Source organism: Hibiscus syriacus, unplaced genomic scaffold (assembly GCF_006381635.1).
Source record: "Hibiscus syriacus cultivar Baekdansim isolate YM2019G1 unplaced genomic scaffold, ASM638163v2 tig00002841_pilon, whole genome shotgun sequence".
In the NCBI taxonomy this organism is placed as follows: domain Eukaryota; kingdom Viridiplantae; phylum Streptophyta; class Magnoliopsida; order Malvales; family Malvaceae; genus Hibiscus; species Hibiscus syriacus.
The window spans coordinates 1044104-1058708 of NW_024061948.1; the positions used below are offsets into that span (position 1 = coordinate 1044104).

A 14605-nucleotide genomic window follows, 5' to 3' on the forward strand; every position below is an offset into this window, starting at 1 on the left:
TATAAATAGGTTAGTTGAGGCACAAATTTTAGACATAACATGCAAGTTATGACTTAGAACTTTATAATAGGAAAAACACTTTAAAATTTCATTCCAAATTCATTCTTTTCAGTGATAGAAAAATGTAAGATTATGTTCGACTGATCATTACGATTGTGTTTATTGTTGTGAACGTTTGTTGTTGTATCTTGAGAGTTTTACGTCCAACATTACTCCATACAAAGAGGAGAGGACGAATCTATTTTATTGATACAACAATTATTCTATTTATCCGACTCTTGTCATATAATTTCATATCTAAAAACAAAACAATTTATTCCTCTATTTTAATTTTATGTTTATTTTATTTCCATAGATTATATAATAATATTTACTTATTATTATTATTTATTTCTCGGATTAACATTTCTCATAACATCATGAACTTATATTCAGTGAAACCTTTTGATTTCTCATGCAAGTACCTTGATGATCCCATATTCCCATTTATTAAACTTGACTCTACCGTGATGTTTGAAACACTGATTTTATGAGCAATTTAATGATAAAATTAATCTTTAACGTTTGTATAAATAATTATTTTATTCTTTTTTTTAATATTCAAACCTCTAACATTTAATTTTTTTATCAAAATAACTCTCATTGGATAGAAATCATTACAAGTGTTTTAATTAATGATGTGGCATGTACATCATCAAAGTGATGACATGACTTATTTTATTCTTTTTTTAAATATTTAAACCTCTAACATTTAATTTTTTTTATCAAAATAACTCTCATTGGATAGAAATCATTACAAGTGTTTTAATTAATGATGTGGCATGTACATCATCAAAGTGATGACATGACATGTATCACATTATCAATTAAACACATGTGAAAAGCCACATCATCAAAGTGATGGTGTGGCATATGCCACGTCATCAATTAAACACATATAAAAATGTCACATCAAGAACATGTATTAATCATTAGTCAACTAACGATTTTCATCAAACATGTACTATTTTGACCAAAAAAACAAAATGTTAAGGACTAATTTTGTCATTATACCATAATTATAATCTTTTTATCAGTATGAGGTGATTACAAGGTAGTATTCGTTCAAAATCTTTCTTAACCATTGACAACGCACACACACCTTACAGACTGCAAAAGAGAACAACATTATCTTTAACCGTTGAAGCCATTTGATAGGTCTCATAATTCAAATTTTAAAAACTACAAATCGCAACAAAACATATAATAATTAAAAGTTATTCTTACATACATATTAACATTCATATAATTAAGCAAATATATCTACTTAGGTAGTCAAGTTGTTCATCTTTATTCTCGCATATTCTCTTATGTCATAGATTTTAGACTCATTAAGAGCACTTCTCTTCCTTCTCCTATAATCTCTCTTCTCTTCCTTTCTAAATACGATTATAATTAATTTAAGATTTGTTAAAAAAAACATTCCTATAATCATTATAAAATTAGCTGACCCTATTATCATATATAATGGGGTGAGGGGGAGGTAAGATAGTATGCTGCTCCCAACGCCAGATTAAAAGCAGTTTCCGTGGAAGACCTCCGGCAGTCAGAAATTATGAATTGTCCACCGTGGTCTAATGGTCCTCTAACGAGGGCGTGGGTTCAAATCTCACTTCTGACAGTTACTTCTTAAGTATGTATTTTTCAACTTATATTTCTTCTGATTAGCTATTAGCTTTTTTTATATATAAATTGAATAAAAATTGAATTAATTGTTTCGACAACAATGTAAATATAAGATAGTAGTCTATAATTAATATAATTAAAACATTCTTTTACTAATTTATATTAGTAACAACTTTACAAGTCAACTTAATAAAATTAATATTTTATTTAAGTAAAACCATATATAATAGTTATTTTTTCCCAAATATAATACTTGATATTTTATATTTAATATATAAATTATTCGTATATCTTTTAATTTTTAAATTAAAAAAATATTCTATATATAAGTACACTCAAATACGTAACACGTAGAATGTTCAATGATACAATAGAAGTAATATCAAAGACATGGTAGTTAATTTATGATTACATTTATGTAAGAATAAATTGTTGTTTATATTTTGACAATAAGATAGTGAGACCTCGACTGTCATGATTTATTTTAGTTTAAATTTTATTAGGCGTGAGTGTTATTTATAATTATATATTATAATTATTTCTTATTTATAATTATATATAGAAATGATCAAAATATTTGAATTTAATTAATTTGATTTTATTTGATTTATAGAGTATTTTTTCATAATGAATATTGCATTCATGTATGCATGCTTAGTGGAGGTGTCATTTGCTTGCCTCGCCAAGCATTTTACCTTTTAAAAGGCTCACCATTTCCAATTCAATTTACTACAATTATCTTTGGCATAAAACAAATTCTAACGGTAGGAAATAAAGAATGAAAAACAAACTAGTGGTTTGATTTTGGTTACTGGACATTTAATAGGTAATTGAAATTGTAATAATAATAAGAATAAAGTACACAAATAATATACCAACTATAAGGGATTGCGTTAAGATGGTCACCTGACTATTGTTAAGATGGTCACCTGACTATTAATATGTTTTAAATTTGTCCGTTTCCGTTAAAAAATTAGAGGTCGCTGAGCTTAATATTAACCCGTTGACTAGATATGATAAATTTTGATCTCAAAACTATTTGAGCTGTATTTTGTGAACCGAACCGACTTTATGTTTACATTATATCGTCAAGTATATGCTTAAAATATTATGTCTTTGAGTCAATGCTTGAAAGTAACGATGGTACCAATAGACATAATAAAAATATGATTATCATATCCCAATCGGTATGTTAACGTGCAGCTCATATGACATCCCATTTTTTTAACGAAAAAGGACGAGTTTGTAATATATGAATAGTCAAGTAATTATTTTATAATTTTAATATTCGAGAGACTCAACAAAGTAATCATGGGCAGAACTTCATGGGAATCAAGAGAAGCCTTTACCACCACTATTTTTTTAAGTATTAATTAATATTGAAAAATATATATATTTTTAAAAAATGAATAAAGAAAAATTTAGCCGGCCCCTCAATTAAAAAAATCATATTTATGAAAAATAAAAAAATAGTTTAATCTCGCCTTACTAAATTTCTGGTTCCACTCCTGAAAGTAATACTCTATAATCGAAGACTATTTATGTACTTTACCCTAATAATAATATGTATATACATTATAATCAAACTATATATATTAGTTTAATTAATGTCTTCTTTCACCGAACACTTTCCCCTTTTCTTTAACCAATGACTCCATGAGGACATCAATTTGAAATTTATTTCTTGGGTAAACTATGTATTTAGTCCTCCATCTATTCTCTTGGTTTCATTTTAATCATCCAATATTTTTTAAATCATACCAAACATTATATTTGGTTCTATTTTGGTCACCCACCATTAAAAGATAAATAGAATTGATGATATGTCACCATAAGGTAATGTCGTGTCATTATTGAGAAAAATAAAAATTATCACATCATCAGTTATGTTCATGTTTTAACGGCAGGTGAACAAAACAGAACCAAAACTTAATATTAAGTATGATTTTAAAGAATAAAAGTTAGATGACCAAAATAAAATCACGAGAATAAATAAATGATTAAATACATAATTTAGATTTCAGAAATATCAATCAATTCAGGATCTAATGGTTAGTTTTTCGATTTATATAGACAAAGTTACAAATAGAAAAATTGTAAAGTCGAATCATCAAAATTTTAATTAATAAATTAATTTATTTCAATTACTTATGGAAAACAAATATTCAAACTCGAAACAACACGAAATCATTAAGTTGAACTTACATAATGTTATGAAAGTAGTATTGAACTTAATTACGCTTCTTTTGTTGACAAAAGAATGACACAAAACGCACGAGTGGTGTCTCACGCTCTAATATTCTAATTAAATTGTGTGGAAAGCATTGATAGACACATTAAAGTATTAATTGATGGCTTATGTGTTGATAATTAATGTTGTAAATAAATAAATTTGGTCTGTCATCCAGCCAGCATAGTATTTGGAATTTAATGACAAAAGGTAAGATAAGTTACTATAAATACAAGATAATATATGTTCAAAGATAACTTTTAACTATTTGAAATTGAACGCTTACACACCTAATGTTTATGATGTTCGAACCCGAAACCTTAAAAAATAATAACAGGTTTTTCACCACTAAAACTATTTGATTCATACATGTTACTATTATTTTACCACGGTTCGTATATTTAATGGATAAAATAATCAAATTTTGTAGTTCATGCATTGCAGCTAATAATGGCATAATGCTGGTCTTTAACCGACCCAGTGTCTGAAATGCAAACAAAAGTATGCTTCAGTCTTTGCTTTTCGATTTCTCGACCAAGTTTATAGTGTAATGATAAATAAGTGTTATTTTAGTGAGTAAACTATATAAATGATTATTGTTGTATGAATAATTTCTTTTTTGTATTGAAATTTTAGAGTAATAATTTGATCATTAATATCAGGGTAAATTATATGTCTAGTACCTAAACTATTATTTTTGTCCTATTTTAGTACTTAAACTTTCATTTGTTTTAAAATCATATATAAGGTTTATTTTTTATTTTCGTTTTGGTACATCACCGTTAAAAAATTAACGGAATTATTGCACTTGAGTAATAAATAATATAATTTATTCATAAAAAAGTTTCATGTTGTAACAGTTTTTTCAGCCATTTCTTTCAACGAAACAAATGAAGTTTACCCTTAATATTATTATTGGTCATTCAGCTCCATTCACCCATTTTTTTCAACCAAGTACTTAAATGGGAGACAAGGAAAAATTGTTTGATTAATTTAATGATAGAACTTGGAGCCGTGTGGTAATGCAGGCGTGCGTGGAATTAAAGGGGCGAGAAGAGACATTAATAATGAATTTGTGGTGCTTGTCATTTTCTTTGCTGCTTATCTTAATTACATTAATCAATCTCGAGATGAAAGCAAAGCATGAATCTTCATCACTTGAGAATTAGTTTATGGACTTGTTTCCATTGCTTTGGTTTAAACACGTTTCTTATGTGTTTTCCCACCACCACCAAACAATAACTTGTACTTCCTGACAATTAATTTAGATTGTTTTGTCTCTTATCTATTTGTATAGTGTAGTTTTTTTAGTTTTATACAGATTTATAATCGTTGAAGGTATAAAAATAAACAGCTTATATTAACTTCATAACTTTTTTTTAGTGAATATCTTTTCATTTTATACTATTAATCTCAGTAGTTTGTTTTTACTCATTCAACAATCATAAATCTGTGAAAAAACTAAAAAAATTACATTGTGTAATTGAATCTTATCTCATATATATATATAATATTTGATCTTATTCTAATTTTACTTGTACAAAAGTAATTTTTATATTAAAAAAATCTACTATAAAGAATTTGTAAATATTAAAAATTAACAATAAAAGTTTTTTAGTAAAAAGTAAGAAATGAGAAAAACATATAATATGTGTCATATGCCATGTGATCAATCTGTTTTAATTAATACGTGACATATAAAATATATAATAATTTAAAATTTTGAAGGGAACAACTATTCCAATCCGTTTCGTAATATTTACATAGCTAAGTGAATAAAAAACATATACAACTTATGACATAATCTGATTAAATATAAATCCATTCAGTAATCAATGAATTAAAATAAAAGTAGCTGCTATTGCGGCTAATTTGCATCCCATATTCAAACCAATCCCTTTCCACTTCTATAAAACCCTACTTCTCAATCTTTCCATCCATTATGAATCCAACTCTCTCTCCTTCATTTCTCTGTATAAAAAAACATCATCAGTATCTTCCAAATACTAATCAAACACAGCTCTCCATTAAAGGAAAAATAAAATGGATGTTAAAGCAAGTAGTAGTTGTGGTGCAAAGATGGAAAGTGAAGAGGAGCAGTTGGAGTTGAAAAGAGGTCCTTGGACTGTTGAAGAAGACTTTAAGCTCATCAATTACATTTCCATTCATGGAGAAGGTCGATGGAACTCTCTTGCTCATTCTGCAGGTAAATTCTAAGCCTTTCATCGTTATATTTAGACATAATATCAAAAAATACTCCTAACATTTGATTGTATAGTCATTTTGATCTCTATTTTTTTTTGAAACACTTTAGTCTAACGTTTTATTTTGGGGTAATATACCCCATGATCAAATTGAAACCGTTAGTTAACAAATGAATGATTAATGCTTGTTGCTAACGTGAGACTGCCACGTCACCTCTTTTGACGTGTATTATGTATCATTTCATCAATTTTTGACATATAAAAATATGTCATGTCACCATTTTCGACATATAACATGTTTCATGTCATCACTTTGGACACGTGACAGTCTCACGTCACCAACATACATTAACCATTAATAAATTAACAGTTTCTTTTCAATCAGACGACATTTTACCTCAAAATAAAACGGTTGAAACAATATACTTCAAAAAAGAAAAAAAAATAAAGATCAAAGTTTATATTTTATCAAACGTTATTACGAATGTATTATATTTATTACCACCTTCCCTTTATGTCGTACTACAAATTGGTATCTAAATAGAATTGAATGAATCAGGGCTGAAACGTACGGGGAAAAGCTGCAGATTGAGATGGTTGAACTATCTCAGCCCCGATATTCGACGTGGGAACATCACACAAGAGGAGCAGCTTCTGATTCTTCAACTCCACTCTAAATGGGGAAATCGGTGCATGTTTTTAACTCTTTACATAACTATTTTATTATCTCCTTTGAGTTTTACTCAATGGAGGAGTTTTAATTTTATATCAGATGGTCCAAAATCGCTCAACACTTGCCTGGAAGAACTGACAATGAGATCAAGAACTATTGGAGAACTCGGGTCCAAAAACATGCTAAACAACTTAAGTGCGACGTCAACAGCAAACAATTCCAGGACACACTGCGGTACCAATGGATGCCTAGGTTGGTTGAAAGGATTCAGGCTGATGCAACCGGCAATGCAGGCGCTGGGGTTATAGGTAATGATCCCAGTGGAGTCGGATGTACTCCACATAGTGTATCCAACTCCATTGAGACTCGAGTTTCATCGGTTTCGGATTTGACTGATTGTTACAGTGGCGGCGTCTCGGTTAATTATAACCCTAATCCCGATTATTTTCAAGCTGGGTTTGGTTACTCTGAGTCGTCCTTGATGAATCCCTCTGGAAGTTACTACAACCATGGAGATGGCACAGATTTTTGCTTCGACGATGAAGATTTTTGTTGCTTACAGAACCAGTTCAACTTCGACATGTGAAATGCAAATATGTACACCGCCAATTAATTTTGTATGACTATGTTTATATCATCGACATAACTATTATTTTTGGAGATATGTATATATTTATATATGGCTCAATTATGAGAAAACGAGTGTCGGAAAAAGAAAACAGATTTGAAGATGGTATCAGATTAATTAGGGAAATAAGAATATTCTATATTAATTGATAAAGTACGCGATAGATGAGCATGAATTTTACAAAGTTATCGACATATGAGGATGACTTTGACAAAGTCGTCGGCACATGAAGACGATTTTGATAAAGCCAACGGCAAATGAAGACGACTCTGACAAAGTCATCGACAAGTGAGAATAAATTTAGAAAATTCATGGGTAATTACCGACGATTTTGCATCAATTGTTTTGTATTTTGGTACTAAATTATAAAAAAATAAAAGTAAAAAATTAAAATAATAATTTTTCATAACTTATAATTATGTGAAATTTGACCGCCTTCCTTAGATTTATCATTTCATTTTATTGCAGTCATTTTTGTAAAATTTCATTTTAATTGTTATACTCTTAATTTCCTTTTAATTTAGTCTCAATTGAAGTAGAATTGTTAGATGTTGCTGATAATTTTATTAAAATCGATTTTAATTGCTAACGAATTAGTTTGTACTATAAAATATTTCTATTTTTTAATTAATTTAATACCATCTCAAATCTCTATTTTTTTACTCCCGACATCTGTTTTGCCCTAATTTTATTTTTATATATTAAAGGGATGTATATGCCAAGTTTGGTGGGAATTGTTAAAGTTGGCTATAAGTTTGTGCAGTATGTGAAACTACGTAATTCCTTGACTTATATAGAAGTTCTAATGAATATATATATATATATATATAGAAACATAAGCATCTTGTTTTATTAAATATGGAAATACTTAGGATAAAGTCGTTCAAGGTCTCCCGACATCAGGGAATTACTTTGTTGAGTCCCTCAACCATTAAAAGTTACAAAACGGCCACCTGACTATTCATTATGCTACAAATTCGTCTTTTTCCATTAAAAAATTAACGGTCGTTTGAGTTGGACGTTAACATTATGACTGAGATATGATAGTAATTTGAGATTATTAAATCAAATTCTATAATATCTCAGTCAACAGGTTAATGCCCAGCTCATATTGTCGTTAATTTTTTAACAAAAAAGGACGAGTTTGGAACATAATGAATAGTCGGTGTCCATTTTGTAACTTTTAAATGTTGAAAGACTTAACAAAGCAACTCTCTAGAATCGGGGGACTCAACAAAACAATATCCTATTGTCAGGGGATCATTTGTATATCATATCCAAACATTTAAAATAAGAATAGATATTTACAATTATAATAATAAATTAAATACATATTTAATACATTCTCCTATCATCATTGACATAAGAGATAATCGTTTGAGATCATATAAAGATCATACAAGGAAAATGTGAAAGATCCATCCACAAAATTCAAACAAAAGATAGATATGAACAGATTTGACTGCACCGACTAACCAACCACAATAAGAGATCAAATTACGGAAAGATCACAAAAAATGAACAGATTTGACTGCACCGACTAACCAACCACAATAAGAGATCAAATTACTGAAAGATCATCAAAAAAATGCAAATCAGAGTCAAACATCGTGAGAAAACTATATACGAATGTAAATTGTGTGTTCAAATCTAACTCGATGATCAAAACATGAAAAGTCAACATGATAACAAATCTAACCCTGAGAAAATAAACGAAATGAATAGTCAAACGACTAATAAAGAAGACCGAAAATGTACCAAAAGACGGAGGAAAATATATCAAAATGTAGAGAAAAGAATATCAAAAGAGAGAAAAATATGCAATAAAGACAAAATTATTAGAAACAAAGAAAAATAATAGTACAAAATAAAAATAAAGAATATCAATGAGAGATAATTAACATTATAACTAATATCGTGGTTTACCAACTAAAGATGAAAGAAAGGAGTAACCAGTGCCGAGGTTTATATTAATTGCGAAAGCTAGTCATGAATGAGTTATTATTTTTCCAAATAATCTCTATCTAAAGAGGAGGAATGAGAATTTTGCTCATAATGAATATTGAACTCATAATTTAGAGGAGATGAAAAATGTACACTAAGAACTTTAACCAACTACTCTAAAGATTATTAATATGATCGAAACATGTTTATTATTCATTGTGTCAATGGAGTTACTAAAATTTACTTATTATAAAATATTGTCGGTTTAATTCATAATTATGAGTTTAATGTATTTCAGTATATATTTAAAATGTGTTGAGAAATGGGTAGGCCGAACGAAAGAAGGGTCAGTCTACTATATTTCTTATACAAATAATTTGGGTTCAATGTGATGAAGAAATTTTGATTTATTTCAAAAAATTATTTAATTTAATTTAATTTAAATTTTTATTCAAATTTCAAATGTGATTTAAATTTAAAATATATATTTCAAATAAAATTAAAATTAAAATGGTATTATTTTCGACTTTAGTTAATAGAGAGCTTTAATCGATGATTAATCGATGATTTAATGAACCGAAAGAACAAGTGAACAATGGCGGGGTTGAGCTTAGGAGATAGACTATTTGTGAGAAAGGGGTTTGATTCCCTCATCCCGTCATGTTTAGTGATTTATATAGTGACCCTTAAGTCAAATACTAGACTGTAAATCATGTAAGTATTTTAAAGGTCACATCAAGAGTTCGTAACTGTTTGTAGGACATAAAATTTCAGAAGTTTTAAAGAACTCTAGAAGATATGAAGTTTTAAACGCTCGATAGACAAAGATCCAGAGGAGGTACGATAAATTTTAATATCGTTTATTATTAGAAGTTTAATGTTCATCAGGATAAAATTTTTAATATGATATTTATTTCTTATATATAAATAGAGAATTTAGAAAAAATGTTATACATAATTTATATTAAAAAATAATATATATTGCTTTAATAAATGTTGCTCGTCCTTTTTTAGCTTCATTTGTGTATATTTAGAGTGAAGCTTTGTAAGTGCATGAGAAAATTACTTGCTTATAAAGTTGTTTGCTTTTATTTATTTATTTGGATATTTCCCTATTTGAGTGTACGGACAAAAGAAAATTAAATACCGTTGTATTAGAATTAATTTCCTATTCATTGAGAGAGGGAAAGGGGGGGGGAACCCATTTTTAACTTTATTGTATTTATGGAGTTGATATTAATTAGTTAAGTGACAAGTTGAGGCATTTAGTTTACATCTGATTGTTGATAATTTATGTGCTTAGGTGAGGAGCAATACGGGTTTCTCTTTGGATTAGCAACAGCGCCAGCACATGTGGAAGACAGGCTCAATGATGCTTGGCTACAGTTTGCAGAAGAAAATCCTTGTCATAAATCAGAAACAAGTGATGATCCAGTGGAAGCTGATGCAGTGATGGGTGTTGCTGCTGATGGTGGTTCGCATCGTGCTCCGTTAGCTAGTGAAGAGTTTGGCAAGAAGAAGAAGCCCCTTAAGGTTGCCATGGAAGCCATGATAAGAGGGCTACAAAAGTTTGTAGAGGATGAGGTTGAAGAAGAAGGAAAAGAGACTGCTTCCTCAGAGGAATGCCATCATAATGTAGCAGCACGGCACAATGTTCCTTACCCGTAAGCCTTATTATCTGATAAACGATTCCTTTGTTTACAATAAAGTTTCTTCTTACTCCTCACTGGTTTTTTACAACGTGAGAAATGATTTGCTTTAATTGTTTCAGGGAGGAGAGATTAAAATTTTGGTCTGATCCTGACACGGAACTGAAGCTGGCTAAAGATACTGGCATCAGTATTTTTCGGATGGGAATAGACTGGAGCCGAGTCATGCCACAGGAGCCAGTTAATGGGGTTAAGGATGCTGTAAGTTTGATGCTGCTTTACTGTATGCAATAATGCTTTTCGTCTATTGTGTTTCCATTTTTCATGATATAGGCAGAAAATGATACAAATGGTAGGTGATTCATTCTGTCTGACTTTGGATCTAATTTTGGTTTGGTGTGCAACTGAAACACGTTTGTTTGTCCATGGGTGCGGCAAGAGAAAAAGTTATGGTGATAACTCAAATGCTTGACCATAGCTTAAATATCCCCTATTCCTCTCTTTCTCCCTCTTATGCACATTCTTAAAACACATAGGAGTGGCCTTTTTATTTGCAATGACTGTTAAGGGATCCTTGGATTTAAGTAAGTAAAAGAGAATCGAAAGGTTACGTAGTAGGCTTTCTCACTGGTGCTGAAAGGGAAAAAGAATCGTCCTGTCTATAGAAAGTAATTGTTTTTGTTTGGATAATTATTGCTCAAATTTAAGACACCAGCATAGCATCCAAGTTTCCTTGATTTGTTATATTCAACTCAAATGAGTCCACATTTAGGTAGGCCGTATGGTGTTCCTTTTTAGGTCAATTATGCAGCACTGGAGCGATATAAATGGATAATCAACAGAGTTCGGTCTAATGGAATGAAGGTGATGCTCACACTATTTCATCACTCACTGCCCCCATGGGCTGGTGATTATGGTGGATGAAAGCCGGAGAAAACTGTTGATTACTTCATTGAGTTTTCCAAGTAAGTATTCCCTCAAGTAGTATTTTCTCTTTTACATTTTTGTATCTCCGAAGTCCGAACATACTTTTCTTCCATGCAACTAAGGTAAACTGCTGGAGTTAACTTATAGTTTGAAAGTGGTAAGAATTCAACGGGTTGCAATTCTTGCCTGAACTTTAACTCAGACCATGAGACAGATATATTGGGCTTCTAATTCACATTTTATGAGAGCCACTTTATGCTAGTTTCAATTTAGGAACTTTGGGTTTTTGTATGTCCTACCAATTTTATTACTCATTTTTTCTGTGCATATCACGCAGGCTTGTTGTCGACAGTGTATCAGATATGGTTGACTATTGGGTAACATTTAACGAACCTCATGTCTTCTTTATGCTTACTTATTGTGCGGGTGCTTGGCCCGGTGGTCATCCTTATATGCTGGAGGTCGCTACTTCTGCTCTACCAACTGGTGTTTTTATGCGAGCCTTGCATTGGATGGCCGTTTCACATTCAAAGGCCTATGACTATATACATGAACAAAGGTTTTTCTTCCTTATGAAGACTTATGAAAAGGAAATTTTTATTCAAAAAAAGTTCATTAATTTCCAACAAGTTATATCTTTTTGGTGCTTGAGAAATCATGCATGCTCTTACCCATTTGACATATTTTCCCAATTGTATGACATTCCAATTACTATTTCATTTCAGCAGCACATCATCAAAAAAAGTGGTTGGAATAGCACATAATGTATCATTTACACGGCCATATGATCTCTTCGATGTTGCTGCTGTTACGTTGGCCAATTTGCTCACACTTTTTCCATTTGTGGATAGTATATGTGACAAGCTGGATTTTATAGGCATAAACTACTATGGGCAGGTTCCTTTTTCTCATTTGACTTTTATTGGAAGACAATAAAGTTCCTGTTAACGAAGCAATGTATTATTCTTCACATATAAATCTATCGACCTTATTCTTCTGCTGGCCAGGAAGTGATATCTGGTGCTGGACTGAAGCTATTAGAGACTGATGAGAACAGTGAATCAGGGCGAGGGGTTTATCCTGATGGTCTGTTTCGTCTGCTAATAGATTTTCACGAAAGATACAAAGCCCTTAAGGTCCCATTCATCATTACGGAGAACGGTGTTAGTGTTGAGAAATATATTATCCGTAGGCCTTATCTTTTAGAACATTTACTTGCTGTTTATGCAGCAATGCTCAAGGTTTGGCTTTAAATTTTATGGAATCTAGAATTTGGTTTTCTGCAATCAGCTAGTTACAGAACTGAGAACAGACCTTCTGCTTCATTACAGGGTGTCCCTGTACTCGGTTACCTGTTTTGGACTATTTCCGACAACTGGGAATGGGCTGATGGCTATGGTCCTAAGTTTGGACTTGTAGCTGTCGATCGTGCCAATGACCTTGCTCGAATCCCACGTCCTTCATATCACCTCTTTTCAAAGGTTATTAACCTTTCCACATAGGATATTCCATCATTGGCCTTCCCCATTCTATTCATGTATTTTTACTGAAACATCATAACCAAGTTGATTTTAGGTGGTAACCACTGGCAAAATTACACGTGAAGACAGGGAAAGAGCATGGAATGAACTTCAAAAAGCTGCTAAAGAAGCAAACAAGACCTTTCTATCGGGAAGTTAATAACCAAGGTTTGATGTATGCAGGTACGATAACAGCTCCTTATTTGCATGTTTATTGTAGTCTCTTATACTTGACATTTGTTCTCGGCATATACGACGTAAGATGATTGATACTGTTGAGTTTGCACCCCGGTTAAGGGTGATCTATGAAATCTATATCCCAGTTTGAGTATAAGTCGGACCGCACAGTTGAAAGACGGTAATAATAAGAATTTGACATTTTCTAGATGAGATCAAGCATAGAATGAAGTTGGTCTCGATTTTGATATCTAAAGTTTAATGATGAAAAAGCGTAGGAGGCCATTGGCATAATCTGACCTTTTGGAGGCAGAGGCTGAAATCTGATTTGATTCGTATTTTCTGTCAATGTTTTTCATTTGTACAAGATTCAAAAAGTAATATTTGTATTCTAATTTCTTTTTTGATCGTTTCGGTTTGATAGGAGGCCTTGATGAACCTACACAACGGCCTTTTATCGAAAGAGATTGGCGGTTTGGACACTACGAGATGGAAGGTCTGCAGGATCCGTTAAGCCGATTATCCCAATACCTTCTCCAACCTTTCTCCCTCAAAAGGAAGAGGAAATATAAGAAAGTTGATACCGAATTGGTTCTTCAGCCCCTTGAACTGAATGTCTAATTGGCCTGTCCATGCTTTTGTTTTATTTCCTTCAACATTGATATTAAAGTTAGGACTAGGACTATTACATTTTTAAATTAAGGTATATAAACTCTAGTATTAGTTGTGTCTCTTTGTCTCTTTTTAGTTCCATTGTTTGGAATACTTGGCATACAGCACCAAACAGTTGCCTTAAAGAGGCTAAGACTCAGGTTCTTGTAATAAAGCGATTTAAACATGTCCGGTTTAAATCTGTTATTGTAATAAAGCATGTATTACATCTCTGAAATATGTCTTTCCATGAGCAAATAGAACAGCTGCACCCTTTATCTGCTCAAGAAATAAATAAATAAATTTGAAAACTTTTGTTTATCTCCCAATACTGGAG

At 31.1% G+C, this 14605-nt stretch overlaps 1 protein-coding gene and 1 pseudogene across 1 annotated transcript; both read left to right on the forward strand.

Annotated features, from left to right (window-relative positions):
• The first annotated feature begins 5867 nt into the window (after positions 1–5867).
• On the forward strand, positions 5868–7358 carry LOC120159558 (transcription factor MYB108-like). The gene is made up of 3 exons (XM_039170131.1): positions 5868–6101; positions 6659–6788; positions 6872–7358. Exons 1-3 carry the CDS (start codon positions 5939–5941, stop codon positions 7356–7358), a joined length of 780 nt encoding a protein of 259 aa, XP_039026062.1. The 5' UTR covers positions 5868–5938.
• A 2581-nt stretch (positions 7359–9939) lies between these two features.
• LOC120159568 lies at positions 9940–14353 on the forward strand (annotated as a pseudogene).
• Positions 14354–14605: the final 252 nt, after the last annotated feature.

Excerpts from the sequence above, each read along its gene's own strand:
- LOC120159558 (XM_039170131.1), top strand. The coding sequence starts at position 5,939 with ATGGATGTTAAAGCAAGTAGTAGTTGTGGTGCAAAGATGGAAAGTGAA. Across the intron at positions 6,102-6,658 it reads CTCTCTTGCTCATTCTGCAG|GGCTGAAACGTACGGGGAAA; the intron begins GTAAATTCTAAG and ends TGAATGAATCAG. Across the intron at positions 6,789-6,871 it reads CACTCTAAATGGGGAAATCG|ATGGTCCAAAATCGCTCAAC; the intron begins GTGCATGTTTTT and ends ATTTTATATCAG.